The 26169-nt window shown below is 53.5% G+C and overlaps 5 protein-coding genes across 11 annotated transcripts in view; 4 read left to right on the top strand and 1 right to left on the bottom strand.

The window, feature by feature from the left end:
- Nucleotides 1-9617, top strand: part of TXLNA (taxilin alpha) — a 16514-nt gene extending 6897 nt beyond the window's left edge. For all 3 annotated transcript variants that reach the window (XM_079778127.1, XM_079778128.1, XM_079778126.1), the window contains exons 6-11: nt 1723-1917; nt 4096-4215; nt 4412-4486; nt 4948-5040; nt 5402-5497; nt 6204-9617. In XM_079778127.1, coding sequence (XP_079634253.1) covers nt 1723-1917; nt 4096-4215; nt 4412-4486; nt 4948-5040; nt 5402-5497; nt 6204-6530 — 906 coding nt within the window. In that variant the 3' untranslated portion in view covers nt 6531-9617. The remainder of the gene's footprint in view (nt 1-1722; nt 1918-4095; nt 4216-4411; nt 4487-4947; nt 5041-5401; nt 5498-6203) is intronic.
- Nucleotides 5503-26169, bottom strand: part of TMEM234 (transmembrane protein 234) — a 25016-nt gene continuing 4349 nt past the window's right edge. Inside the window, exon 5 of one of the 3 annotated variants that reach the window (XM_079778137.1) lies at nt 5503-5673. In XM_079778137.1, the coding sequence (XP_079634263.1) occupies nt 5666-5673 (8 nt within the window). In that variant the 3' untranslated portion in view covers nt 5503-5665. Of the gene's footprint in view, nt 5674-25419; nt 26085-26169 lie in introns of those variants that run through there. The other 2 variants (XM_079778138.1, XM_079778136.1) reach the window with 2 other exon arrangements.
- Nucleotides 12444-16948, top strand: CCDC28B (coiled-coil domain containing 28B). 3 transcript variants are annotated; one of them, XM_079778135.1, is made up of 6 exons: nt 12446-12532; nt 13684-13896; nt 15460-15626; nt 15802-15995; nt 16206-16228; nt 16809-16948. In XM_079778135.1, the coding sequence occupies exons 2-6, from the start codon at nt 13733-13735 to the stop codon at nt 16861-16863; spliced, it is 603 nt and encodes a 200-aa protein (XP_079634261.1). In that variant the 5' UTR covers nt 12446-12532; nt 13684-13732; the 3' UTR covers nt 16864-16948. The 3 variants fall into 3 exon arrangements, with proteins under 3 accessions (XP_079634259.1, XP_079634261.1, XP_079634260.1); XM_079778133.1 differs by lacking the exon at nt 16809-16948 and having other exon boundaries at nt 12444-12532; nt 16206-16363; XM_079778134.1 differs by lacking the exon at nt 16809-16948 and having other exon boundaries at nt 12474-12532; nt 13711-13896; nt 16206-16363.
- IQCC (IQ motif containing C) lies at nt 17265-20348 on the top strand. Its single transcript, XM_079778130.1, is given in 6 exon segments — nt 17265-17335; nt 17619-17762; nt 17981-18197; nt 18657-18775; nt 18895-19510; nt 19513-20348. Coding segments are annotated over 6 exon segments (1269 nt in total). The 5' UTR covers nt 17265-17293; the 3' UTR covers nt 19644-20348.
- DCDC2B (doublecortin domain containing 2B) lies at nt 20389-25228 on the top strand. Its single transcript, XM_079778132.1, has 9 exons — nt 20389-20662; nt 21206-21257; nt 21655-21731; nt 21981-22112; nt 22410-22556; nt 22662-22701; nt 23587-23722; nt 24609-24703; nt 24974-25228. Exons 1-9 carry the CDS (start codon nt 20412-20414, stop codon nt 25067-25069), a joined length of 1026 nt encoding a protein of 341 aa, XP_079634258.1. The 5' UTR covers nt 20389-20411; the 3' UTR covers nt 25070-25228.

Raw genomic sequence — 26169 nt, 5'->3', positions numbered from 1 at the left:
TCTCACTTTACACAATGCCATATCTTTCCTCCCTGTCAGTATACATAGAGCTATCTCATTCTTTTCAGCGTTGTTATATGGGTATATTGCATTTTATTCCTGTCCTCATTAAGGTATTTTTGGGTAGCTTCTAATTTTTTACTGTTATCTTATACTAGAGGCCCAGTGCATGATTAAATCATGCACGTGTTAGGGTCCCCTAGGCTTAACCTGCCATCCAGGCCATATCCACTGCCCCGCAAAGCCTAGCACGCTCCATGGACACTGCTAGTAGCCTGCTCCCCGCTTTTGATGGCAGGGGGTCCGCTGGTGCTGGAGCGGACACACAGCTCCCCGCTTTCGATCGCGGGGGGAGCTGGCTGTCTGTCCGCTGGGCCTTTCGAAAGCCTCTGGCGTGGCGGAAGCTTTTGAAAGACCTGGTGCCGGAGCGGACAGACAGCCATCTCCCCCGCTTTTGATGGTCCACAGCAGGGCGTGGGCTCGCTGCCCCAGAGGACCCTTCTGTGCCGCAGCACAGCCATGGCGCAGACGCTGAGCTCGCGCCGCCGCTGGTGACACGAGCTCAGCGTCACGCCAGCCCAATCGGCCACCCCGTCCCGCCCCCTGCGCCTTTCGCTGGCCCAATTGTGGGCGTAGCGGAGTGATGGTAATTTACATATTACCCTTTTATTATGTAGGATAATAAAAGCCCAATATGCAAATCAACCGAATGACAGAATGCACAGTTTCTATGATGCACACTGACCACCAGGGGGCAGACGCTCAATGCAGGAACTGCTCCCAGCCCACAGGCCAGCCAAGGAGGGTGCGGGGGGGGGGGGGGGGGGTCGGGGTCCTGATTGCCCTGCCGGTTGGTCGCCCTGCAGATCAGCCCTGATCGCTGGCCAGGACTTGGGACCCTACCCTTGCATGAATTTGTGCACCGGTCCTCTAGTATATGGAGAGTTAGTGAAAATTCTTGTTACATATGTCCCTGACTAATTACACAGAATTTATCTATTGGATAAATCTCAGAAGTGATATGTCTGAGTCACTGCATGTGCAAATTTTAATAGATTGTGCCCAGGTTGCCTTCCCTCTAACTGTCTGAGTGCCTAATTCTGAACAACTTTGCCAACCCTGGGTATTACTGAATCTTAAACTTGATGGTTATGTGGGTGTGGGTGTGGGGCGGGGTGGGGGGTGGCTGTCAAAGATGAAAGCACATTAAAACAAGACTACTTAAGGCCCTGGCCAGGTAGCTCAGTTAGGGCCTGTCCCAATACCCCAAGGTTGTGGGTTTGATCTCTGGTCAGCACACACATAAGAAGCAACCAATGAATGCATAAGTACGTGGAACAACAGATCGATGTTTCCCTTTCCCTCCCACTTCCCTCTCTGTTTCCCTTCCTCTCTCTAAAAATTCACACACACACACACAAATAGACTATAAGTTTGGAAGAATAGGCTTCAGGATATCCAGAGTTCTTTAGAATGGCTCTGAACAAGTACGCCTGCATTTTTCTAGGGAGAGGCTCTCTCACTTGTTGCCACCTGAGATACAGAAGGGTCCATTAGGAGTCCCCATTGCTTGACATCTTGGAGCCTGGCTCTTCATCACTTTGAGAGCAGGGAGGACTATTGATAGAGACCATCCTGGGCTAGTTGAGGTGGTGGGAGGAGCCTTGCAAGGCTGGCTGAGGAGCAATCGATGATGGAGCTGGGTCTCACTTCTCTGCCCAGGAAGAAGGCGTGCAGCGGGCCCGGGAAGAGGAGGAGAAACGCAAGGAGGTGACCTCGCACTTCCAGGTGACACTGAATGACATTCAGCTACAGATGGAGCAGCATAATGAGCGCAATTCCAAGCTGCGCCAGGAGAACATGGAGCTGGCCGAGAGGCTCAAGAAGCTGATTGAGCAGTATGAGCTGCGAGAGGAGGTGAGGTGTTGTGGACAGGGAATTGGGAGGTTGTGGGTGTGTGGCGGGCACTGGGACAGCACTTTTTAGGCTTCATTCCATTCTTCAATTCTTTTTTTTTTTTTTTAAAGAACTTTCAGTATTCATTGATTGATTGATTGGTTTCAGGAAGGGAGGGGGAGAGGGATATAAACATCAATGATGTGAGAGAATCATTGATTGGCTGCCTCTTGCACGCCCCCTACTGGGGATCGAGCCGGTAACTCAGGCATGTGCCCTTCACTGGAATCAAACCAGGGACCCTTCAATCCTCATGCCAAGGCTCTATCCACTGAGCAAAACTGGCTAGGGCCATTTTCCAATTCTTCCTCCTTCCTTGGGAGGGGAGCGATGTTGCACATCCTCATGTAGGCAAGGAATTGAGTTAAGGAAAAGAGAATGGCCTACAGCCACATGACCACAGGTCCATAGTGTCTCCTAAATGGTAGGGCCAGGTATATTATAGAATTAGAACTGTCCAAGTATTAGAATGGAGATATGTCCATGTACTGTGTGTTACAAAGCACCCCCCAGCAGGGCCTTGCTGTGGCAGCACCCCCAGATCAGACACGTTAATATTTACGCAGTTTAATTTCTGAGTATACTCACCTACATTATAATTAGCCATACAAAGGTACAGGTCAAGTTTGTCTGCCAACTTCTGACAATTTCAGTTTTCAGAAATTTTTAGAATTTGAAATCCCAGGGGAGGAGCTAGACCTGGGCTCAGTGATTTACTCTAAAGGCTGCTCTGCTCCCCCTGTCACTAGAGTCCCTCTCTTTGGGTCTTCACAGGCCACTGCCAGGTACCTTACAGTCCCAGACCAGGCCCCTTCCTAGGCCCTGGCGGTGTGGTGATAGGTGATAGGTGGGATAGGCAAGACCCTGCCCCATGGGCTCACAGGCCAGTGTGGCAATCATTGTATGCAGGGCCTAGAGGGGCTTCCCCTGATCCACCCCATCTTTTCCTGTACTTTGTCCTCTGGGAACCAGGCTGCTTGTGATGCATGTGGTTTGAGAGGAGTTGGTTTGGTTCTTGTCCTTCAGCACTGAAAGACATGGAGACTTCCTGAGCCACCAGAGTGAGGCACCTCCTTCAAAAACCTGAGGACTCTTCCCCCTCTCCCCATCCCACCCCCCACGTTTCACACCAAGGCAAAATACGATTTGGTACTGCCTGCAGAGGTAGAGGTGGGCCTCAGACCCTGTGCTCCTCATTTACACCCCACCCCCAGTCAGAATCAGGCACTGCCATCCTGGATGCCCCCTCTGAGCCTCTGGACTTCAGATCACAGGAGACTGAAATTCATCATGTCCCCAACTCGATACATCTCCAAGCCACCTTCCCTTCCTCATTCAAAAAAAACATACAGCCGAAACCGGTTTGGCTCAGTGGATGGAGTGTCGGCCTGCCGACTCAAGGGTCCCAGGTTCGATTCCGGTCAAGGGTGTGTGCCTTGGTTGCGGGCACATCCCCAGTGGGGGGTGTGCAAGAGGCAGCTGATCGATGTTTCTAACTCTCTATCCCTCTCTCTTCCTCTCTGTAAAAAATCAATAAAATATATTTTTAAAAAAAACACAAAAAAAACATACAATTCCCCTACATCCCTTTTTTACCTTTGTAGCACTTGAGTCCATCACCTTTGCTCTACCCCTGCTCTCTCACCCGTCCCAGTTCCCAGGGCTCCTCCCACAGTTAGGACAGCTGTTCCTTGGGATATCAAATCCTCACTTACAGACTGAGCAGAGCTCTGCCAGTAGAGCTAAGCTGTTGTGTTGGCAGAGGTGTCGTTTTTGCCCTTTCTTCCCACTTACAAGGGAGTCAGGCTACAAAAGTAAGGGTTGTCAGCCCAATGGATTGATCTCTCTTGGGGCTGGAGATTTGAGTATTTATTAATTGACTTCCTGGGAGCTGATTTCATCCATAAACCCCTGTGCTCACCCAGGACTGACTCAGAGGGAGAAATAAGGTGAGGTTGGGAAGTAGACTTTCCAGGGACGTGGGGCCCATGTCCGATGGTACACATGGGAGTCCAGCATGTCAGGTTGAGATGGGAGGCTGGGCAGGGAGCCCTGAAGTCTGTAGCTATTAGGCCGGCCTCTGAGAAAGGGAAAGGGAGCTCCTAACAGGTGGACGCCTCCCACCCTGCTTTCCTGCAGCATATCGACAAAGTCTTCAAGCACAAGGACCTGCAGCAGCAGCTGGTGGACGCCAAGCTCCAGCAGGCCCAGGAGATGCTGAAGGAGGCGGAGGAGAGGCACCAGCGGGAGAAGGATTTTGTGAGGCTCAGGCTCTGGGGTTGGGGGGTCTTGGAGGAGGTGGGTTGGGTTCTGGCTTAGCTCATAGTCACGGTTGTATGGGAAAGGTTGGTGCCTGGTCAGAGCAGGACACTTCAGAGGGTTCTGGTGTGTTTGGCAAAACACACACAGCCCCTTGGGGCTTCTGACGAGGTCTGATGTCCTGTCTTGGAAATAGCTCCTCAAAGAGGCAGTGGAGTCCCAGAGGATGTGTGAGCTGATGAAGCAGCAGGAGACCCACCTGAAGCAGCAGGTGAGACAGTGTGTATCTTGCCCCTGTGCCTCCAAGGTCTCCTCACTGGGACCCGTCCTGGGGGGAGGGAAATGGGACCCTCATTCTAGGACTACCTTCACTGCTATGTGACCTTGCTGAGTCTTTGTTCTCTCTGGACCTGCCCAGCACGTGTGGTGGTGACCAGGTGGCTAGATGAGCTTGAAGGACTTCATTCCTAGTCGGAAGTAGTTTTTGTGCTGCTTTTGAGGGGATGGGGACAGATGGTTTAATTCTATAAATTATACGTAATTCTGGAAGAAACATTTGAAGATAAACATTAAAAAAAAATGTCACCCCAAATCCTACTTTCTAGGCTTACATGAAGAAAAATGGGATCTCGGAATTGTTGGGTCAGAGGGCCAAGCATGGGTCTAAGTGTGTGGACGAGAAGTGCCCTCTAGGGAAGTTTGGTTTTAACTGTGGGCTTCTTTCTCGCCCAGCTTGCCCTATACACGGAGAAGTTCGAGGAGTTCCAGAACACTCTTTCCAAAAGCAGTGAGGTGTTCACCACATTCAAACAGGAGATGGAAAAGGTAACACTGGCCCAGGCCGGGTATGGCTGCAGGGCACCAGCCGCTTCCTTCAGAATGTGGTGCCTCACTGTGTGACTGAGGCCAAGGGAGGGACTGTCAGGAGGAATCACACCCTTTCCTCCCTCTCGAGGAAGTGTCGGCGGTACGTGCGCCTTCCGGTTGTCCTGGAGGAGGGACGGCCTTGCTGTTTCCTGGTACTGGCAGTGGGCATTGAACTTGAGAGGTCCTACGGTGGCACAGCAAGCACTGGCTGTGGCCTGTACTGCCTTGCCTGCTTCCATGGGACCGTTGCCCCACCTTGCGGACATAGATGCAGACAGCTTGTGCCCTGACCATTTCCTCTGCCTGTCATTTAACCCAGATGACTAAGAAGATCAAGAAGCTGGAGAAAGAAACCACCATGTACCGGTCCCGGTGGGAGAGCAGCAACAAGGCCCTGCTGGAGATGGCTGAGGAGGTGGGCTGAGTGCGCTCTGCAGCCAGGGATGGGTGTGCAGTGACTGAGTATCGGGCCATTTTCTGTAGTTCTAGCAGTTAGTGATGCAGCTGGCATGAGGTGAAGCTGGGCACGTCTGTCCAAGTCCAAGGCACTGCCAGCTCTCCCCAGGGGAGGTGGTGAGCCCAGTCATAGGCCTGCAGTGGAAGCAAAGGGAAGAAATGGAAGAAAAGAATAAGGAACAAGAAAAACAAATGGTGCCAACGATGTGTGTAGTTTGTATGTGGAGTGGCCCCGATCATTTGATTTGTGACTGGAGATGTAGGAGAGGAAAGGAACTCAGTGCTAGAGCGGCTCCTGCAGCCAGACCTGCTGAATGTCTGTGCTGTGCAGTACATTGAACCTGCCCTCGAGATCTGTGAGGTTGATGTTAGCAGACAAGAGTAACAGATCAGGAGATAAGCTACAAAACCAAGTACTTCGCCAAGGTCTTCTGGTAGATAAATGGAGAAATACATTGTCTCTAAGCCATGCCCCTGCCCTACACCACATTGCCTTCAACTGACAGCCAGGTCTTGGCATAAACCAGGGCTGTTTTACTTGAAAGGGGCCAGCTTTGGACTCCAGTCTGTTCCCAGTGTTGTTAAAGTGTGAATGTTTTCTACCAAGTGGCAGTGGCAGGTGGAGGATGATGCATGACACTGAAAGGCCCCCTTTCTCTCCCTAGAAAACCCTCCGGGACAAAGAGCTTGAGGGCCTGCAGGTGAAAATCCAGCGGCTGGAGAAGCTGTGCCGGGCGCTGCAGACAGAGCGCAACGATCTGAACAAGAGGGTACAGGACCTGAGTGCTGGTGGCCAGGGCCCCCTCTCTGACAGCGGCCCTGAGCAAAGGCCAGAGGCTGCCACTGCCTCCAAAGAGCAGGGTGGCGAGGGGCCCGGGGTCCAAGCACCTAGCTCTATAGGAGCCACAGAAGCTCCCTGCTGCCCTGGAGCACCAAGCACAGAAGCATCAGGCCAAACAGGGCCCCGGGAGCCCACCTCCACCACCGCCTAGGGAGCCTGGCACTAGGGGCATGCTGGGAAGGGAGCAAGCAGCCCAGCCAGGCCTGGCCCGTGCAAGGCTCCCACTGCTAAGTAGTCCAGTGCTGAGGCCCAGGGTGCTCTGACCTGGCTGGCACCTGACACTGCAGTTTGAATTTCGTGGGTCAGCTTCACATACATATGACATGTGCAAGGCCTCATACATTTATATCTGTAAGTGTAAAATAGGCTTGCATTGGATGCGGAGCGGACGTGTACAGATGAAGTCAGTGGCTCTTCTGTGAGCTGAAGAGTCAAAGCGGAGTCGTCATCTGTAGCCGCCTTCAGTGACCTGGCAGGACAGTGACTTGAACGTTTCCCTGCCTGACGTGAGGCTTAGACCCCTCCCCTCCCTGCCCTTCAGGGATCATGACAAGTGACACACCCAGGCCTGACTGTGTTTCTCTTGTTAGCAGGGCTTTGGCAGCTCTGGCTCTCCTAGCTCCCCTGGACGCTCCTTTGCTTTTAACCAGGAAAGGGGTGCCCAGACAGAGCCTTGGCAGGGTACTCAGAGCTGGTGATCAAACCCCTTTCCTGCCTCAGACAAGGAACCTGGAGAATGTTTCTGTGTGGGATGATGTGCTGGTAGGGAGCCCTTGGGCACTGCTTCCCCTGCCCTATGTTAGTGCCAGGACCAGGCCAGTGATGCTTCTCAGTAGCCTTATCATTCACAGGTGCCTCTCTAGCCTGCACAAATGATTGATGGGATCACCCAAAGGACTCTTTCTGAAGGCTGTTTGTTTTTGTTGCACATGACAGTGTTTGTATTGAGTCTTCTGAGGAGGGAGGAGGAATACTCTAGCAGTGGTGCCTGGGTTCCTGGCTTCCAGCGCCCCACCACCCTCCCCACCCCGCCCAGCACTTTTGTCATGTTGGTGCTTAGGTTTCCTGTTTGATGAAATCAAATTGTAGTGAGAAAGGAAAGGGCTTTCAATCCTACGGGTTTCGGTCCTGGAAGGCCACTACCAATGCCATCACCACTGCCTCCGGGTAGCAGTTGCTAGGCCCCAGGAGCAGCAACTGTTCCCGGTGGCTTTGTGAGTCTGTTTCTGCTTCCTGCCCCCCCCCCCCCCGCCCCCGTGCAGCCCTTGAGGTTTGTTCTAGTTCTATTGTCCAAGAGTAAGAGCTGAGGTGTCCTCGATATCCTACTTCCTGTGTGGGGGGCCCCAGCTCTTGTCTGACAACTGATGGATAAGAATGAGAACTGAAAAAAAGAATGAGAACTGACTGACCCCAAGAAATCCACAAAATGGCTGCAGATATTCCCATATCCCATAATCCCCTCTTACATGTTCCTCTATACTCTGAAAGTTCTGCTGGTTGCAAACATGCCTAAGGTATTAGGCCATCTTCATACAGAGCAGTTTTCTGGAACAACAAAGAGCCTTGGACCAGGAAGCAGAACTCTGCTGGGCTTGGGGACTGTGCCCCATCTCCAGCTGGGCCTTGGCTTCAGTGTAGCTGAGGGAGCCGCAGACCCAAGGTAGATAAAATGGTTGAGCTGATGCTTGCTGTATTTTCTTAAAGCTAATTCATTATCATACAGGTTCTTTCACCTTGCACAACTAGCTCATTCTTTCAGCCCTTAAATCCCTCATAAAATAGGTTCATGAAGATTATTAAATATTCTTGTTCTGACTGACCAGAGATGGCAAGTGAAAGGTACACCATTTCTCTGCTCCATAGTAGTTCCCACTAGTCTCTTCAGAGTATTTCCTGCTCATTCCTGGTATTTCATTTCTCAAGGTTCCCTCAGCAGCCAGTGCAAGTGCTGAGACCTGTTTACCATCCCTGGCTGAGATACTGCTCTCCTGTGGAGAAGTGTTTCCTAAGGTCTTATCTTCCTTCCCTTCCCCTCTGAAGTGGGTGTGTCTAGAATGGTCCCTGAACAGCCTCTTCCTGTTCCAGTAAGGCTCCCTCACTCATGCTCGGTTGAGGTACTCAAGAACTGCCCCATACAGGGTTTGCTGGGCTGTGGGAGCATTGGGAGGAGGCAGAAGCTTTTGCCTGCCCCTTTAAAGATCAGGTAGACCTGCAGTAGCCCACATGATTGCCTGCCTCACTTCACCTACCTCTTAAAGCCCATGGGGTTAGCGGGGAGGGAGCCCAGTGTGGTGGGTGGGAACTCAGCACAACAGCTCTCTGAAACCAAGCAGAGCTACAGTGAGCAAGGTGGCCCCAGCCGGGCTTCCCAGGTCAGAAATAATAGGCCCTGGGCAGGGTAGAACCTTTGTTCTCAGCTCTGGGCATCCTGGCCAGCCTACAGGTAGGGATCCCATTCCTCTAACTCCATTGACCAAATTGTAATCACTACAGCTGTTCTGCTTGCTCCGCTTTCCAAAGTCAGCCCAGGTACTTGGGTGCTGCCAGCCAGGAGCCTGGGCCAGATGCAGGGGCTGTGGCCTATCTGAAGGCCAGTGCCTTCCTCACCAGGGCAGGCCCCATGCACATGACCTCAGTTCTAGGACCAAGAGCTGTGTTGGTTTTGGATTGCTAGCTTTTCCTCCAGGGGACCACCGCAGGCGAGGCTCACAGCCCAGAGCCCTTGGCTCTGCTGACAGTTTGTGTTCAGACCTCGTCCCGCTGAGAGCTTCATGTACACCAGATTCTAAGAGGTGTCAACAGCACTTTTTTGTTCATTTTCCATGAGGTTTTTGGACCATGGGCTGAGCTCAGGCACTTTTTTCTGTAAGAGAATGTTATGTCTGTAAAGGTGGTCATTTTCCCTTCTGTGCCCCACTGTGGTAGCCCTGCTGAGGGCTGGCCAAAGAGGCCACGGAGCTGCCCTGGTGTCTAGGGGAGGGCCAAGGCCTGCTGAGCTGATTGTCCAGCTGCTCCAGCCCTCCCAGCACAGAAGGTCACCTCCTGGGGGAGGGGTGCTGCCATCTGTCTCTCTAACTGCTTCCCTTATGGCCCAACGTGGCCACCAGGTTTGTTTGAAGCTGTGCTGACAGCTTTTTTTTTTTTTTTTTGGTTGGGGTCTCTTTTTGGTATTCACAACAGCCAGGGACTTGATTTTGATGTATTTTAAACCATATTAAATAAAGAGTCTGTTGCCTTACTGCTTCTCTCCTGACCTTTGTGGTCATTTGGGCTTCTGAATCCATCCAGCCATCACTGATTTGTCTGGATGGGCTGCCAAATCTGGCTGTGCCCTGACACCCTGCATCTTCCAAAGTGCCCTCCCTTCCAGCTCAGGACACAGGCTCACCGGAGCTGCCCGAGTGGAGCCCTTGGCAAAGCTGGCATGACACATACATATGGGAGCACCAGAAATGGTTTTCAGTTAAAAATGGGCCCTGCCCTCCGAGGGCTCAGGCTGGTGAGGGGAAAGGCGTGTTTAGATGTGGCAGGGGTGGCTGTCCTAGGGGAGCAGAGGAGGGAAGCCCTGTCGCCTTCAGCAGGAGGACGGGTGGATACCTGGAAGGGCCTGTGGCCCAAAGAGCAGGTAGACGTTCAGTAGTTCAGTAACCATTCAGTGCAGGGGTAGGGAACCTGTTTTTGCTAAGGGCCATTTGCATATTTATAACAATTTACTTAATATATATTTGTGTTGATATGAAAAAAGCTCTTAGATTTATTGAATTTCGAGTCCTGCCTATGGTTGCCTTGGCAGGGCCACGCCAACTTATTTCATGGGCCTTACACAGCCGCAGGCCGGACGTTCCCCACCCCTTGTTTAGTAACTGGTTCAATGCAGGTGCACTGGAGGGGATGGAAGAGATGAGGCAGGGGGCACATAAGTCACCAAGAGCCTGTGTGCAGGTGCAGGAATCTGGGCTATACCAGGGAGACCCCCTGAAGGTCTTCAGGTAGGGGATAGGGAGGGTCCATGAGGAATGCAAAAGCAAGGGCAACAGAAAGCTAGGCACATGGTGAGGTCCAAATTAAGACAAGTGGCATCACTACCATCTGGGCTGTCTCCATGGGCAACATCTCTTGGCACCAGTGCACCAGGGACCTCCAGGTTCCTTTCCTTTGATTTTGTGGTTCCTTGACCACATTCTGCATAAGGTTATTAAGAATGAACCGGTTTCACCGACTGGGTGGCTCCATTGGTTGCAGTGTCATCCCCCTGCACCAAAAGATTGCGGGTTCAGTCCCTGGTCGGGGTCAGGACGCATACAGGAGGCAACTGATAGATGTTTCTTTCTCTCTCTCTCTCTCTCTCTCTCTCTCTCTCTCTCTCTCTGTAAAAACATCCTCCAGTGAGATTTTAAAAAAAGAATGAACTGGTTTCTTATGCACTCCTGCTCACCCACCCCAGGCTCCTATGTGGGACACATCCTGGATGTCTCACCCAGCTCCCTGTTCTCTCTGGGGCCTGGCTGTTCATCACAAAGGACCACATATGAATGGCCAACCAATGACAGAAACCAAGTGGCCTTCCCTCCAGGCCGCCACAGTCCCGCAGAGCCTCTGCCCCTTGGTTCCAAAGGTCCTTAATGTCTCCCCTTCAGGGGAGGCCGCCACAACTGGGAGCTCTGAGCAAAGCAGCTCTAAGAATAACTTCACCCCAGAGGTGCGCCTGGGCCCTCTGCCTCTTTCCTGGAGGAGCCCTGGTGCCATCCTGCAGTCTGGTGAGGGAGGAGGGCCTTCCAGCTGTCCGCTCTGCCTATGCAGGCCCCTCTCAGATCCCTGCTAGTGAACAAGTCCTGACTTACCGTCTCCCCTTCAGGAGCAGCCTGGGCATTGAAAGCACCTGGGACAGAGCCTTGCTCTGGAGCAGGCGTCCTCAAACTACGGCCCGCGGGCCACATGCGGGTGTTTTTGCCGTTTTGTTTTTTTACTTCAAAATAAGATATGTGCAGTGTGCATAGGAATTTGTTCGTAGTTTTTTTTAAACTATAGTCCGGCCCTCCAACGGTCTGAGGGACAGTGAACTGGCCCCCCCGTTTAAAAAGTTTGAGGACCCCTGCTCTGGAGCCTGCTGAAACAGTGCCTTATCCCTCTCTAACTCAGCCTGAGGCCCAGGCCCAGGGAAGCTGCCCCAGCCCCTCGGGAGAGGACGGTGTTTGGCAGGAGCTGTGTGCACTGGCCTGGGGCAGTTATTTGAGCCTGTAGGGCAGCCTGTCTCCAGTTGCATCAGATGCTTCTCTGAGGACCTGAGCTGGGAGCCTTTGCCAGGTCTTTAAATAGCTGCCCCAGTGACCCCCCCACACACCCCCCCACCACCCCCACCCCCCACCCCCCCGTCACATGCCCAACCTGGGGCAGCAGGGGGTGGGGAAGTGGTGTCAGCCTCCGTCACCCGCTCTGGTTTCCCTCCAGGCCTGCAGTCAGGTTTCCATTCACCCGATGCCCCCTCCCAGGTCTCCTGGGCCTGGGGGGCGGGGGGGGGGGGGTGCGACTTGTCCTGTCACTTCATCAGTGACTGAGTACAGCCGCCAACACTTGACCAGCAAGAAGTGTCTGGGTGTTGTGGGAGGAGTGGTACTGCCCTCCAAAGACTATTGTTGATAGGATCTTCCGTCAGGGTTGTTATGGGGATTAAATGACCATAAAGTGCTTAAAGGGGTCCTGGACTCACTTGATAGAGATCATTGTCTTCTCCCAGTTTCTTCCTGTTGCTGCTGCTCTGGTGCTTCTTACATGCTTTTATATAAGTCCGTCCATCTTCCCTCTCTCTTCCCTGTCTGCATTCCTCTTTCTGACAAAGCCACCACCATTTTGTGAGACTATAGTTTCTCTCCAAAACAGATGGGAAAAGTGAAAGGATTTTTAGATTGCCATCACACAACATCGTAGTCACCTTGTTCGGGTGAGGAGGTAAAGTCTTGAGAGGAACAGTATAATAAATGTGGAGATGCTCTCCCATCTTATCCCACCACCAGCGATAAAGGTCACTTTCTCTTTAAATGCAAATTACCTCCTGCCAGCTCAGCTTCCACCCCTCCCGTTCCCGGTTCCCGGTAGGAGAGTGCTGAGGGCGGAGGAACACACACGGAAGCTTCACTCCAGACCCCAAACCTCCAGGTCTGTTGTCCCCGGGAGTGGGGTGGGGCAGAATCACACTCCCTTTGAGATCCTGGCTCCTGAGCTGAGCGATCCACTTAGCACACGGTTTGGGGGGTTGAGTGGGAAATAGATCCCAGGCCGTCCCCAGCGGTTCCTGGGGAGCAGAGGCTCCCACTCCAATTCTTCTATCAAGACCCTAATTGGGTCAAGCTGCCGCAGGTCTCCCCTCTGCCACACCCCCTAACTGCCCACCAGCCATGTGCCAATTTAAATGCCCCCAGCACCACCACCATCCCAGAGTGCAGAATCAGGCTTGGTGGCAGCATCCTGGAAGGAGCTGCTGGGGAAAACCCCCGGAAAGGGCCCCCAGACCTCCCCGGGGAGGACCTCAACAGACCTGGGCTTGCGGGCGGAGCTGGACTGGAGGCCCAGCAGTGCCAGCCACAGGCCAGCCATTGTTGGGGCCAAGGCAGCCAGCTGCTGCCCACCGCCCCCCCACTGAAGCCAAGCAGGACTTTCTGAGTGCGGAGGGTGAAGCAGCTGGAAGCACGTCCCGGGGAACTTATGAGAGCTGCCTGGTGTTTGAGTTTGGGGGTGGATGGAGGAGGGGGTGGAAGCATCTAAATGGGGAAAACCCCACACTGAGCCCCGCCCTGCATGCCACCGCTTCTCCCGCTGTTACCCATCCTCTGGTGGTTAGTGTGTGGCACACCCACACCTTGGTCACCTCCCATGCAGATGCTCCCAGCTTCTGCCTAAGCAGTTGATATAGAACATGGCCTGGCTAAGACACCCCTAATCCTTTGGAGCTCCTGCCAGCTCACCTCCCCTGCCTCTCTCTCCCTCCACATTTCCTCTGCCAGCTCTGCACCCCCCCCCCCCCTCAGCTGCGGGGCAGGGAACTCCAGCAGCATCTGGAGAATCCTACCTGATGCAGCCCTTTCAGTATGGGCAGGGCTGGAGGACAGGTGGGGACCTGAGTGGGCTCAAAAGGTCCTTCAAGTACAGATCCATGACCCCAACAGTAGGCGCTGGCATTGGGCCCTGCCCATACTGGACAGATGAGGGGACAGAGGCCCTGGCAGATGTGAAGGGATAGTTGGAAAGTCCAGCGCCTTCCTTTGGAGCTCTCGGGGCTTGGCAGGTGAAGGGATGACTTTGCTTCTCAGATCTCAGTGGGGCTGCCTCCCACCCAGGCCTGAGGCCCAGCCAGCATCAATGGAGGACAAGAAGAAGAAAAGGAGTCCCAAGCCCTGTCTGACCCAGCCGGCGGCAGCCCCAGGAACACTCCGCAGGGTCCCTGTGCCCACCAGCCACAGTGGCTCCTTGGCCCTGGGCCTCCCTCATCTGCCGTCCCCCAAACAGAGGGCCAAGTTCAAGAGGTGGGTACAGAAGGAAAGGGCCAGAAGGGAGGGACCCTAACTCTTAAGCTGAGCCCTATGGTCAGGAAGGTAAAGGGGCCTTAGCCTTTAGGTCCTGGACAGTAATGGATGCTTTTCCTGGGGATGCCCCCGAGAACCCAAAGGCTCAGGCCCAGCGTCTATCCTCAAGTGTGTGTGTGTGGGGGGTGGGGGGCGGGGGAGGCTGGGTGGGTCACACAGTGAGATGACTGAACCACCTCAGAGCAGGGAGTGAGCAGCACTGCCTGCCCGGAAGTGAGAGACAAAGAAGGCTGGTGGGTACACTGGACAGGGAGAATGTTCTAAGGGGCTTGCTTGGCATGAGAAAGAAGAAACATACTGCCTGGAAAGTTCCAGGAACCACAGGTGGGTTGGTGGCCCTGGAGTGTCATAGTAGGAAATGGTGAGGAGCTACTCGGGTATACAATTAGACTTATTTGCCTAATTTTTAAATTAAATTTATTGGGGTGGCACCTTCGACACCATATATTTGCCCCTTTCCCCTTTACTAACCCACCCTTCCCTCTGTAACCACCACACTGTTGTCTGTGTCTGTGCGTTTCAGTTTTATATCCCACATACAAGTGAAATCATATGGTTCTTAGCTTTTTCTGACTGACCTCATTTCACATAGCATAACATTCTCAAAGTTCATCCATGGCTTTTTTTTTTTTTTTTTAATGTTTGGGAATCTGCACTCTACCCTATAATGTGTCCCTGTGTGTTCTTTCTCCAATTGCTATGTTTCCCTATGGCTTTGACATCCCCTGCCTTAGGGGCATGTTTAGGGACAGCTACAGTGGGTATAGCTGAAGCTCTGGACTGGGTCAGGAATAAGAAGAAATGCAATTGGAGAATGGGATTGCAGATGGGGACCAGGCTGGGAAGGTCATTAGGTGTCATTATAAGGGCAATGGAAAATTCAAAACAGTTTTTAAAGGCCCTGGCCGGGGAGCTCAGTTGGTTAGAGCATCTTCCTGATACGCCAAGGTTGCAGTTCAACCCTGGTCAGGGGACATACAAGAATCAACCAATGAATGCATAAATAAGTAGAACAACAAAATCAATGTATGTGTTTTTTTTCTCTCTCTCTCAAAATCAATCAATCAATAAAAAATTTTTAAAGTTTTTAAATAGAAGAGGGTCAGATATTATGGGGAGAGGTAAGATAGCTCTCATGGCAATAAGGTAGTAACTGTCCCCAAATTCACCGAGGACCAGTGAGGACAAGTGCTTCACTCAGGGTCACAGGAGGAATGAGTGGGGGCTCAGACAAGAACCCAGGAGCCTCCTTCCAGGCATGGCTCTGACTTTATCATTGGCAGGAAAAAAAAACCCAAACTTATTTTGACCTCTTACCCTCATCCCTCCTCACCCTCCCTTCCCTTTATCAGCCCTGGTGCCCGGCGCAGGGCCAGAACAATCATCCATTTATGTTGGTGAGTGGGTAGGAAGATGAATTAGTGTACAGACAGATGGCACAAAAGACCTGGGGGTGCCTGGCTGCCTCTGCCCTGTGACTTTGGTCATGTCCACTCCACGCAGGGCAGGCAAGGAGAAATGCCGCCCGGTGCTGGCCGGAGGCGGGGGTGGCTCTGCAGGCACGCCCCTGCAGCACTCGTTCCTGACTGAGGTGACCGATGTTTATGAGATGGAGGGAGGACTGTTGAACCTGCTCAATGATTTCCACTCCGGCCGGCTACAGGCCTTCGGTGAGTCCCGGGAGCTGGGTTTAGAGGATATGTGTGTGTGTGTGTGTGTGTGTGTGTGTGTGTGTGTGTGTGTGTGAGAGGGGGTGGGGGGCGTGGCTAGAGGGCCTGGTCTCTGGTGAGTGGCTGGGGCCACGGTCCCAAAGTTGCTCCCAGGGCTCAGACAGGTGCTGTCCAGGGAAGGAATGCTCCTTCGAGCAGTTGGAGCACGTGCGGGAGATGCAGGAGAAGCTGGCCCGGTTGCACTTCAGCCTGGACGTGTGTGGGGAGGAGGAGGAAGAGGAGGAAGAAGAGGACGGGGTCACTGAGGGGCTGCCTGAAGAGCAGAAGAAGACCACGGCTGACCGCAACCTGGACCAGCTGCTTAGCAATGTGGGTCAGGGCTGGGTGCTTTGCTTCCTGGGGGCATAAGGGAGTGGGGGAAGTACTGCTCCTAAGGCCATTATTGACCTTGGGTGAAAAGCTGGGGGTGCATAAAGCTAAGAGCTCTGGGTCTCTCAAGCCCCCTAGAAAACGGCACTCAGAACATCTGGGGTTTGGCCTGGTACCTCTTCTGACAGGAATTTCTCTTTCTCTCCACAGCTGGAAGATCTTAGTAATTCTATGTATCCTTTCCGGGGACCTGTGTATGAGTGTATGGGCCTCCAGAGAAGATATCAATTTCCTCTTCCCTACCACCCTCCAGGAGTGTTTACATATAACCATCATCCCCACACTCTGATGTCTTACTAAATCAGAATTAGCCACAGACTGCCCCCACCCAGGAAAAGGAGTGCAGGAAGAATTTCCCAAATGTTAGGGAAAAGGTGATTGCAGAGAATATGTTTTACCTACTTATCCAAAATCTTTGCAAGCACTTTAGCTGACACCAATCCGTGGCAAAACTTGTCTAATGTCTTCCTAACCTTTCAGCACTCAATTATTTGCAGTGATTTAGATGATCTCCCTAGTTAGTCCTGGTCAGAAACAGTAAGGGTGCAGGCACCTGTAGGATCTACTAGATCCAAAGAGAATGGGCTAAGCCACCTAGCAAGAAGGGCCGATGGAGACTGCAACCTCAGACCACCGACCACCCCAGAGTCCCTTGCACAGCCCCTTCTCGCAGTAGGAGAGCCGGCCTGAGCAGGGTGGAAAGATAGGGCTGGAAAGACTGGGTCCAAAGCGTCCCATCCTTGACTGTCACAGACAGAAGTTGCACCTGGCCGAGAATGCGGAGCCTGAGGAGCAGGCAGCTGTGTAGGTGTCCGACCTACGCCCAGACTGCCCCCTCTCCTTCCCTTCAAACTGTGACTTTTTACAGACTCAACTGCGTGTTCTGTGGCCCCCCAGGTGCTATGGGGAGGGGGGCATTACATGGAATTAAACCAGAATGAAAGAAAGCGGCTCCGTGTCCTCCCTCTCCGCACCGCGTCTTTCTCGGCCGGAGCGCCCCGGCCCGGGCAGGTACACCCCCGCGCAACACACTTTTGGTTTGGGAGGCCTGGCTCCCGGAGTCTGGAATCCCCAGGGCGGCTCCGGGAGGGGGCGGAGGCTCGGACTCGTCCGTCCCAGGCCGGAGGGGACGGTGGCCCTGGAGACGGCGGGGCGGGGCCCGCACTCGCCAGCTCTCGGCGCGGACTAGTGACGCACTACGCAGGCGCCGGCAGCCGCGCCGGGCAGTTGACGCCTAGATGGAGCGGGAGCGGTTGGTTCGGACGGTGGTGGTGCTGCAGGTACCGGGCGGTCGGGGGTGCACAGGATTACCCCCTGGGAACTCAGAGATTCCGACCCGCCCCACCGCCCAGCGGAAGCTGGGACCCCACGCGCTCCCACCACACGCTTTTGAGGGATCGTGGAAACGGTGGGAAGGACCTTCAATCCAAGAGAGGGGTCCAGCCCGGAGCCCCAGCGCACAGCGTCACCTCTCCTTTCCCGTGGCCGCGGGATGACCTCCCCAGGAGAATCCCAAAAGATGCCTCCACTTGTGCAGTGATGAGGGTTTTCTTTCCCCACCAGGCCTGCGTCCGGGGTTTCCTGGTCCGACGCCGGTTCCAGAGTCTCCGAGCAGAGTATGAGGCTATTGTACGAGAGATCGAGGGTGATCTGGGCACACTGCAGTGGACGGAAGGCTGGATTCCCAGGCCCCAGTTTCTCCCACAGGTAGTACACACCCAGAGGAGAGGGCACCGGGGTAGGGGATCCAAAGGAATGGTAGACTCCACCCTTCCTGCTGACAAGCTTTTCTCAATGGAAAAGGCAGCAGCAGACTTACTTCCTCACACCCCAATCCTGAATCTCCCCCGCAACTTGTTAGCTTAATGGCACCCAGATACTTAGAGGTTTAGCCCTGGGGCACTCATACCTCTCTGATTTCTCAGAAGGCAAAACCCCATCGGAACTGGAAAGCTGGAGAGAAGGTACCAAAGTCAGAGCAGGAGCTATGGAGTTGCTTCCCACGTAAGGAGCCTGAGAGAGAGGAGATGATGCTGAAGAAGTCAGGAGAGAGCTCAGCAAACTCAGAAAGTCTTCACTGCAGAGATAGCAGAAAACCCAGCCAAGAGGAGACTGAAGCTATGCCAAGGATGGAGAACCCAGGTACCTCTCTGCCTAGATCAGAGAAAGTCCGTGACCCTCTCTGGGCGCCAACTTTCCCATCTAAAAAGTGAAAGGCTTTTTAAAAAATCTATGTTTTTTGATTTCAGAGAGGAAGGGAGAGAAAGAGAGAGATAGAAACATCCATGATGAAAGAGAATCATTGATCAGCTGCCTCCTGCATGCCCCTCACTGGGGACTGAGCCCACAACTGGGCATGTGCCCTTGACTGGAATCAAACCCGGGACCCTTCAGTCCGCAGGCTGACACTCTATCCACTGAGCCCAACCGGCCAGGGCAAAGTGAAAGGCTTTTTCTAGATAAGATGCACCCCATCCTCCTTCCTTCTGCCTAGTTGAGGGCAACTGTGGGTGGGCAGGAGGAGGGTGCTAGGGTCTAATGCTAGGTCATTGCCCAGTATTTACCCCTCAAGGCTTTCTCCCATTCCTCCCTCCTTCACAGAAGCTGCAGGTCCAGGACTGCCCCACAGTCCCACAGAGCTCCAGGAGCTCCAGTACCATCGCAGCCACGTGGCCATGGAACTGCTGTGGATACAGCAGGCCATCAATAGCCGTAAGGAGGTAGGCACTGACTTGGAGCCCTTAGTGCACATTTAGAGCCAAGGGTGGCGGTGAGGGAAAAGCCTCCTGCCATGCCCATGCAGGCCTGCCTGGTACAGTGTTTGTTCTCTTCCCAACAGTACCTAATTCTCAAACAAACACTGGGATCCCCAGAGGCAAGGTTAGACCACGGAGGACAGAGCTGTGAGAGAGCTGGGTCACAACCAGGCCCCCCACTGGAAGACCAGTACTACAGAGACAGGACAACTGGAAAGCAAGACCATGCAGATGACTCTTGCTGGAGGCTCAGATCACAACCTCACAAATCCCCGGAAAGACTGGCCACTACAGATGAAACCACTGCTGGGGCCAAGCACAGGGACCCAAACCGCAGGAGGGCTGGACCACAGCTACCCACACCATCAGATAAGCAAGCCATAGAGAACAGGCTCACCAAAGAGCCACATCCTGGGGAACAGACCTTTGGAGGGACCTGCCTACAGCTGACAAAACTAGAGGACCAGACCCCCAAAGGCCTCAAACCTAAGGGTCACACTTCTGGAAAGGCCAGAACACAGCTGCCCACACTCGGTGTGGACCCAAATATTGAAGCTAAGTCTCCCAGAAGGTCGGACCACCAAGAGCCTAATTGCCAAAGAGCTAGGCCACGAGAGTTGGGCCTCTCGGAGGACCGTGTCACCTGGGGTGGGACTTGGGCAGAACATGGTAGCCTGGATCTCTGGAAGACTAAACCACCCAGGGCCAGACCCCCAGTAATAAAAGCTCCAGAGGTAGAGCTTCCAATGAGCCTAGCTCTGAAGGATGGAAAAACCAGAGGAATGCACCATGGAGATCAAGGCCACTTGAGAAACTGTCTTCTCCAGGGTAGATAGCATAGGAGAGAAGCACTGGAGGGACAGGCTGTGGGAGACAGGACCAGCAGGCTAGACCCTGGGGGAGCCAGGGCTGATATGAAAGGCAAGGAGACAGGTCCCCGGTACCAGTTCTACCTCCTGCCCCTGGCTATTGGTGGCCAGTGGGGCTAAGAGAAGCTGGAGCAAAGAGTTGGCACCAGTACAGGGAGAGGAGGGAGAAGGACACTCTTTCATCCTTTGCCTGGGCTCAATCCAAATTTCAGGACAGGGGAGTTACCTGGGTAAGTAAAGGGGGAGACCTGATGGAAAATAAAGGTTTTCCTTGGATTCTGAGCCTCATTGCATTCATCTGCTGCCTGTGGTCAGGACATACTCGGGGCCTTCCTGCCAGAACTGGCTGGAAGCAGACTAGCCATCCTTGGGGAAATAATTCGCAAAGCTGATCCTCCTTTGAGCTCAGCCCTTGGGCTGTAAGGTGACAGGGAGATTCTGAGAAGCCCTCCCTCTGCCCAGTACTGGACCATCTGTATTTCAGTGTGATCTCTGCCACTGCCTCTCTCAGAGCCCCAGCATCTTCCTTGTATATAGTGATTACACCCTCCTGCTCTGGTGAGGCCCCTGCAAAGGCAGATTGAATGAGACCCTGAATGTGGACACATGTTCCTGCTGAGGCTCTCCCTGCATTCCTGAGTGAGGGCAGGCCTCCACCTCTGACTGGCCCTGCTCCCAGGCCTGCCTTAGTTACCTGGCAACAGCTCTGCGTCTCTAGCTGAGAGCACACTATGGCAGCCAAGCGGGTAGTGGTGTACCGGAATGGGGACCCTTTCTTCCCAGGCCGCCAGCTGGTGGTCACTCAACGCCGCTTCCCCACCCTGGAGACCTTCCTCAGTGAGGTAACATCAGCTGTGCAGGCCTCACTGGCTGTGCGTGCCCTATACACTCCTTGTCATGGCCACCCTGTCACTGACCTGGCCGACCTGCAGAACGGAGGGCAGTATGTGGCTGCTGGCTTCGAACGATTCTGCAAGCTCCAGTGAGTAGGCTGGGGCTGGTCAGAGTGTGGGGAGGGAGGTAATAGCAATAGCACATGTTCAGTACTATGTATGTGCAGACACTTTAAACGTTATAAATGCAGCAACCCTATAAAGGGGGTGGTCTTGTTCCCATTCTTTAGAAAGGGGAAATCAAGACAATAAAGTTAAGTAACAAATAGTGGAGCCACAGGTCAAGTTGAAGTCTGACACTGATGTTTTGTGTCCATCACAACCAGCCTGTGAGAAGGAAAACATTCTGCAGGCTGAGCCCCTTGTACCAAAGGCTCTTCCTCACGGATGAGAAAATTTCTGAGATACAGTAGGATGCTTAATGAATTAGTTTCTCTCAACCTTTAATCTTACGGTTTGTGTCAACCTGACTCAGGACACTAAGGCAGGTTCAAGTGCCAGCATCTGTTTCTGGACTGAAATGACTGAGACTGTTCCAATGGGAAGGGATGGCTGGTGAGCTGGGCCCCAGCCCCGAGCTCTAGCATCTACAAGGCTCCTCAAGATGACCTATGACCTATCTGTCCTTTCAGCTACTTGCCCCCTGGAGGGAAGGATCTAGGTGGGAAAAGCAGCAGACTACCAGTAAGTCCTCCCACCCCTCCTGGGATTGCCTCCAATTTCGTCTGGGAAGCCAGGGGCCCTGGAAAGGGCAGGACCTGCCAGTCTCCTGGCAGCAGTCTCCACGCCTGCTCTGGAACAGATACTCTGATTTCAAGACACTATGCCTTGCTCCCTTCCCAGCCTTTCACTTGATCCCCAGGCTGTGGTCCCCAAAGGAGAGAGGAAGCTGTAAAACACATGGGCAGGGGGTGATTAGAATGTGACTTAGGGAGTTAGAAGGACCCTTTGGTGAAGATATGACCAATACCATCCCTCCTTGCCCCATCTGCCCCAATCTGGTTCCTTTCCCTCACCCTACCTGCCTTGGACTGACCCACCCTAACCAAAGGCCTCAGCGCTCACCTGATTTGGGTTTCAGTGTTGTCCTGTGACTCAGCACCCAGGTGACGGAGCCCTTGGATGGAGGCTACCTGCCGGTTCCCCCTGCTATATCCAGTAAGAGCTCATGTCCGGAGAGGGGCATACATTTTGTCTCAGTGAGACCGAGACAATGTGAGTGGGTTTATTCCAGGAGCCCGTGGTCCCTGGTGGGAATATAAAAAGCCCCACATGCTTGATGGGTGAAAATGGACCAATGCACTGCTGGTTCTTGAACCATCTCCTGGCCCCTGTGCCACCCTTTTCCCTTTCATACATAGGAAGTTCTGGGGACCCTCCCCCTCACCAGGCTGCTCTTTGTCCCAGTGTGTTCAGGAACGGGGACCTGTTGAGTCCCCCATTTGGCCTGAAGCTGTCCCAGGCTGCCAGCGAGGACTGGGAAACAGTGCTGAAGCTCCTGACGGAGAAGGCCAAACTACAGAGTGGGGCTGTGCGCAAGTGAGTATGGGGACTGGAGAAGCCCAAACGTCCCAGAGGGAGCCTCCTTACTGGTTTCGACCGTCCTTGAGGATGAAGAGGCAAAAGGAAGGCACATTTCCCTAAATGGGATTTCTTTCTGTGCCACCCGGGGAGGCCCCTCCAGCCCAGCGCTTGGAGCCAGGGCAGAGCCTAGGTGACTGGCCCTGGTGCCCAGAGGACCAGTAGCCAAAGGATACCCTGGAATAGCTGTACCCACCCCCTCATAATCTGCCAAATATGAAGAGGCATCTTGTCCTCCACTCTGCTCTCTCCCAGACTCTGCACCCTGGAGGGCCTCCCGTTGTCAGCAAGGGAGGCTCTGGTGAGTGGCCGTTACTATGTGGCTGTTGGAGAAGATGAATTCAAGGCCCTCCCCTATCTGGAGCTGCTGGTGCCTAACCCCTCACTGCCCAGGGGCTGCTGGTATGTGTGTGTGAGGGGGGCGGGGGTAGCTGGTTAGAGCAGAGGAGGCCACCCTGACCCCATGTCCTCTTCTGCCTACTACAAGCCTTTCCTTTCTCATTGCAGGCATCCTCGAGACCCAAAGGCTAAGCCCCACAAGCAGGGGGTAGGTGACGTGTGAGGCCAAAGGGAGCGAGGGAAGGAAGGAGAGTGACTGGCTGGCTCCTCCTGCAGCTCAGGCTCTGCCCTTACCTCACTGCATCCTCTCAGTAATCGTGTGAAAGACAGATTATTATTCCCATTTTCCAGAGGAGAGATTGAAGTTCAAAGGAGTGAAATAATTTGTTCAGGGTGACACAGTTATTGAGTGGTAGGGGCCAGACCAGAACCTGATCGGAAAGTCAGCTCATCCAGGCTCTATGAAGAACTTGAGGACTCTGACTTCCTGGACCTAATGCCTGCTCGCCAGGTTCAGTGCTGACAGAGAGAAGTGGTATATCTGGCACAGCAGAGTCCACAGGAGCTTATCTCCCATGAGATGAGCCAGTGAGCATCCAACGGGGGCTAGGGAGACACAGCCTGGTTTTGCTGGCCTTCTTTCTTTTTAAAAAAAAAAATATATATTTTTTTATTGATTTGAGAGAAGAAGGGAGAGGGAGAGAGAGAGATAGAAACATCAATGATGAGAGAGAATCATTGATCGGCTGCCTCCTGCACGACTCCCACTGGGGATCAAGCTCACAACCCGGGCATGTGCCCTGACCAGGAATTGAACCCAGGACTCTTCAGTCCACAGGCTGATGCTCTATCCACTGAGCCAAGCCAGCTGGGGCTCCCTGGGCTTCTTGAGTGCCAGGCACCAGCTACTCTTTTCCTGGATAAGGCAACCTGATGGGAAGAGGGAGCAGGGAGGGAGGATGCAGGCTATGAAGATGGACAGCATCTCCTCTCCAAGCTACCACAGGCACCAGGGGCATTCAAGCCTGGACTGGGAGTAGAGAAGGTAAGAACTACCAGTGCCTGTGGCCCAAGCGCGGTGTTCCCTCTACAGGCCCATGGCCACAGGACACACGCAACCCAACCCTCCCCAAAGGAACCAAGCCAAATTGAGCCATCTGCTTTCTACGCCAGACCCCAGCAGGCTACCCAGTCAAGAAGCATGCTCCCCATGCTCTCATTTCCATCAGGTGAGGGGCCCCTGGACCGAGACTCTTCTCAGCCACCTTCTCACTGGAACAGGGGAGGTCCCTGCTGCTATGGGGATGGTCCATGGGGGCAGAATGCCCAGGTACAGAGCCAGCCCTGACCTCGGCAGAGCTGTCACCCATGTGCATATCCAGTCCCTTTGTCTGTCTGTCTGTCTCTTAATCCTCACATGAGGATTTGTTTTTTATTGATTTTTATTTTATTTATTTATTTATTTAAATATATTTTATTGATTTTTTATAGAGAGGAAGGAAGAGGGATAGAGAGTTAGAAACATCGATCAGCTGCCTCCTGCACACCCCACACTGGGGATGTGCCCGCAACCAAGGTACACGCCCTTGACCGGAATCGAACCTGGGACCTTTGAGTCCGTAGGCCGATGCTCTATCCACTGAGCCAAACCAGTTTCGGCTTTTTATTGATTTTTAGAGAGTGGAAGGGAAAGAGAGAGAAAGAAACAGTGATATAAGAGAGAAACATCGATTGGTTGCCTCCCATGCACTCCCCAACCAAAGATAGAACCCATAACCTAAATATGTACCCTGACCAGGAATCAAATCCACAGCCTTTTGGTGAACAGCTGATGCTCCAACCAACCAAGCTACCCAGCCAGGGCCAGTCCCTTGTCTCTACAAGGACTTGGCATATGGAAAGAAGTACATGGAAACTCAAAGAAATGAGTTTTCAGGGGTGGAATTCGCAAAGGACAGGGGGTGGGGGCCAAAGTCCTGCTTCTAAAGTACCCTGCCATCCTCCGAGGTAACGAGGAGCAAGGCTCAGGGGAGGGGAAGGGGCTGGTAGAGAAGATCAAGGGAAAGAATGTTCAGGGCTCAGCCTGAGCATCAGCCAATGCTGTCCCCTCATCAGGAGTGTATGCGGCTCCCCACCCACGGAAGGAAACAGAAGGGGCCCAGGAAGTAGCCGATGATACAGACACCTGGACAGAGGAACCCTTGGATCAGGTGGGCTGCGGCTGGAAGCAGTATGCTGGGACAGGAGTTCTGAGCTGGGAAGAAACTATCAGTCCTGAGTCCCAGGAGCAGTTCTTCCCCCTGTGACTCTGAGCAGATCCCCTAACATCTCAGAGCACACTTCCTACCTTGTTAAATGAGAGGGCAGATCCTAATTTCTAAAGTCTCTTCCTTTCCTGGGATTGGGAAACTTGGCTGAGGGCTGGACGCTGGACATGGGATGCTAATGGTCCACTCTCTATGACCTTCCTTCTCCTCCAGAGGACAGCACAGATAGTGGAAGAGGCCCTGCCCCTGGAAATCCAGCCTGGAGCTGGGGCAGCTATCTCCACCTCAGCCCCTGCTCCTCCATCTTGAGAGCCACAGCCCCAGCCAGGAACTGGGACTACCACTCTGCAGCCACATTTTATCCTCAGCCCCAGCAGCCTGTTGTAGAGGAACCAGTGCCTCCCCTGGGCTTGCAGAATATGCTTCAGGCCCCTCAGCCCCTCCCCAGTCTTCTGCTTCTAAACTCACAGCCCCGTCTTCCTTTGCTTGCTGAGCAGAGTAGCCCTAGCCACAGAGGTCATTTCCTATGGGGTTCTCTGGCCAGAGAAAGGAGTAGCCAACTGAGCTTGGGAGAGACCACAAACGTGGGAGGAGGTCTGTCACAATAAAAGAATACTAACCTCGTCTGTTTACTACAGATTTATTACCGGCTACTACCCACCCGGCATTGCGCCAAACGCTGGTTCACAGGTGTCTATCTATTTGAGAAGGGCAGACATGCAAGGCTAACAGACAGCTCATCTCCCCTACATCTGCCATTTTGAGGCACCTCCCTCCCCTCAGTTCCCCCCACTGGTAGCCAAGGCTTTCTGACTGAGTCCTGGAGGCCTTCTGTTTGCATTTCTGGCTTAAAGACTAGCGCTGGCCCTCTCAGTGCAGCTGGGGCTCTGAAGTCCATTGACCCTGCTGCTGTGAGAGTCAGAACAGACCACAGTGACAGTCGCCGGGCTGGGGGCCTCATGTGACAGCAGGAAGAGAGCTGCTGGGAACCACAGGTTGCTGAGGTTGAGTGTGAAGTTTCTTGTGCTAAATCCTAGCCGTTGAACAGCTCTTGAATGTTACAAAACCCTTTCACTCTTGGTCTCTTATCGTGATCCTCGAGGTAGTAATTATCCCCATAAGAGATGAGGAAGCTGAGGCTCAGATGGAAGTGCTAGGTCCATCGCCTGCACCTCACGGCCCAAGGGGCTTCCTGGAGAGAGCAGAGCTGGAGGGTGGCGTTGGCCCACTCAAAGGGTAGACGGTTGTCCCTGGGTCTTGCTCACTGAGCTTGTGATGCAGAGTGTAATTCCTGCCATGGTGAGCACCATGCCTGCAAATGTTCCTGGGATAATGGATAGAAATCAAGGGGCTCTAAGCCCAGCCATGTCAGTAGGAGCTGGTGCAGGGCTGGGGGAAGGTCCTCTCCT

This window comes from Cnephaeus nilssonii, assembly GCF_951640355.1.
Source record: "Cnephaeus nilssonii genome assembly, chromosome: 7".
Classification (NCBI taxonomy): domain Eukaryota; kingdom Metazoa; phylum Chordata; class Mammalia; order Chiroptera; family Vespertilionidae; genus Cnephaeus; species Cnephaeus nilssonii.
This window is presented reverse-complemented; position numbering and strand designations above follow the sequence as displayed.

What these genes read in the sequence shown, in the direction of transcription:
- CCDC28B (XM_079778133.1), top strand. Translation starts at nt 13,733, where the DNA reads ATGGAGGACAAGAAGAAGAAAAGGAGTCCCAAGCCCTGTCTGACCCAG. An exon ending in CGGCCGGCTACAGGCCTTCG is followed by an intron (nt 15,627 to 15,801) that starts GTGAGTCCCGGG and finishes GGTGCTGTCCAG; the next exon opens with GGAAGGAATGCTCCTTCGAG. An exon ending in TGGACCAGCTGCTTAGCAAT is followed by an intron (nt 15,996 to 16,205) that starts GTGGGTCAGGGC and finishes TTCTCTCCACAG; the next exon opens with CTGGAAGATCTTAGTAATTC.
- DCDC2B (XM_079778132.1), top strand. Translation starts at nt 20,412, where the DNA reads ATGGCAGCCAAGCGGGTAGTGGTGTACCGGAATGGGGACCCTTTCTTC. An exon ending in GAACGATTCTGCAAGCTCCA is followed by an intron (nt 20,663 to 21,205) that starts GTGAGTAGGCTG and finishes CTGTCCTTTCAG; the next exon opens with CTACTTGCCCCCTGGAGGGA. An exon ending in CAGAGTGGGGCTGTGCGCAA is followed by an intron (nt 22,113 to 22,409) that starts GTGAGTATGGGG and finishes GCTCTCTCCCAG; the next exon opens with ACTCTGCACCCTGGAGGGCC.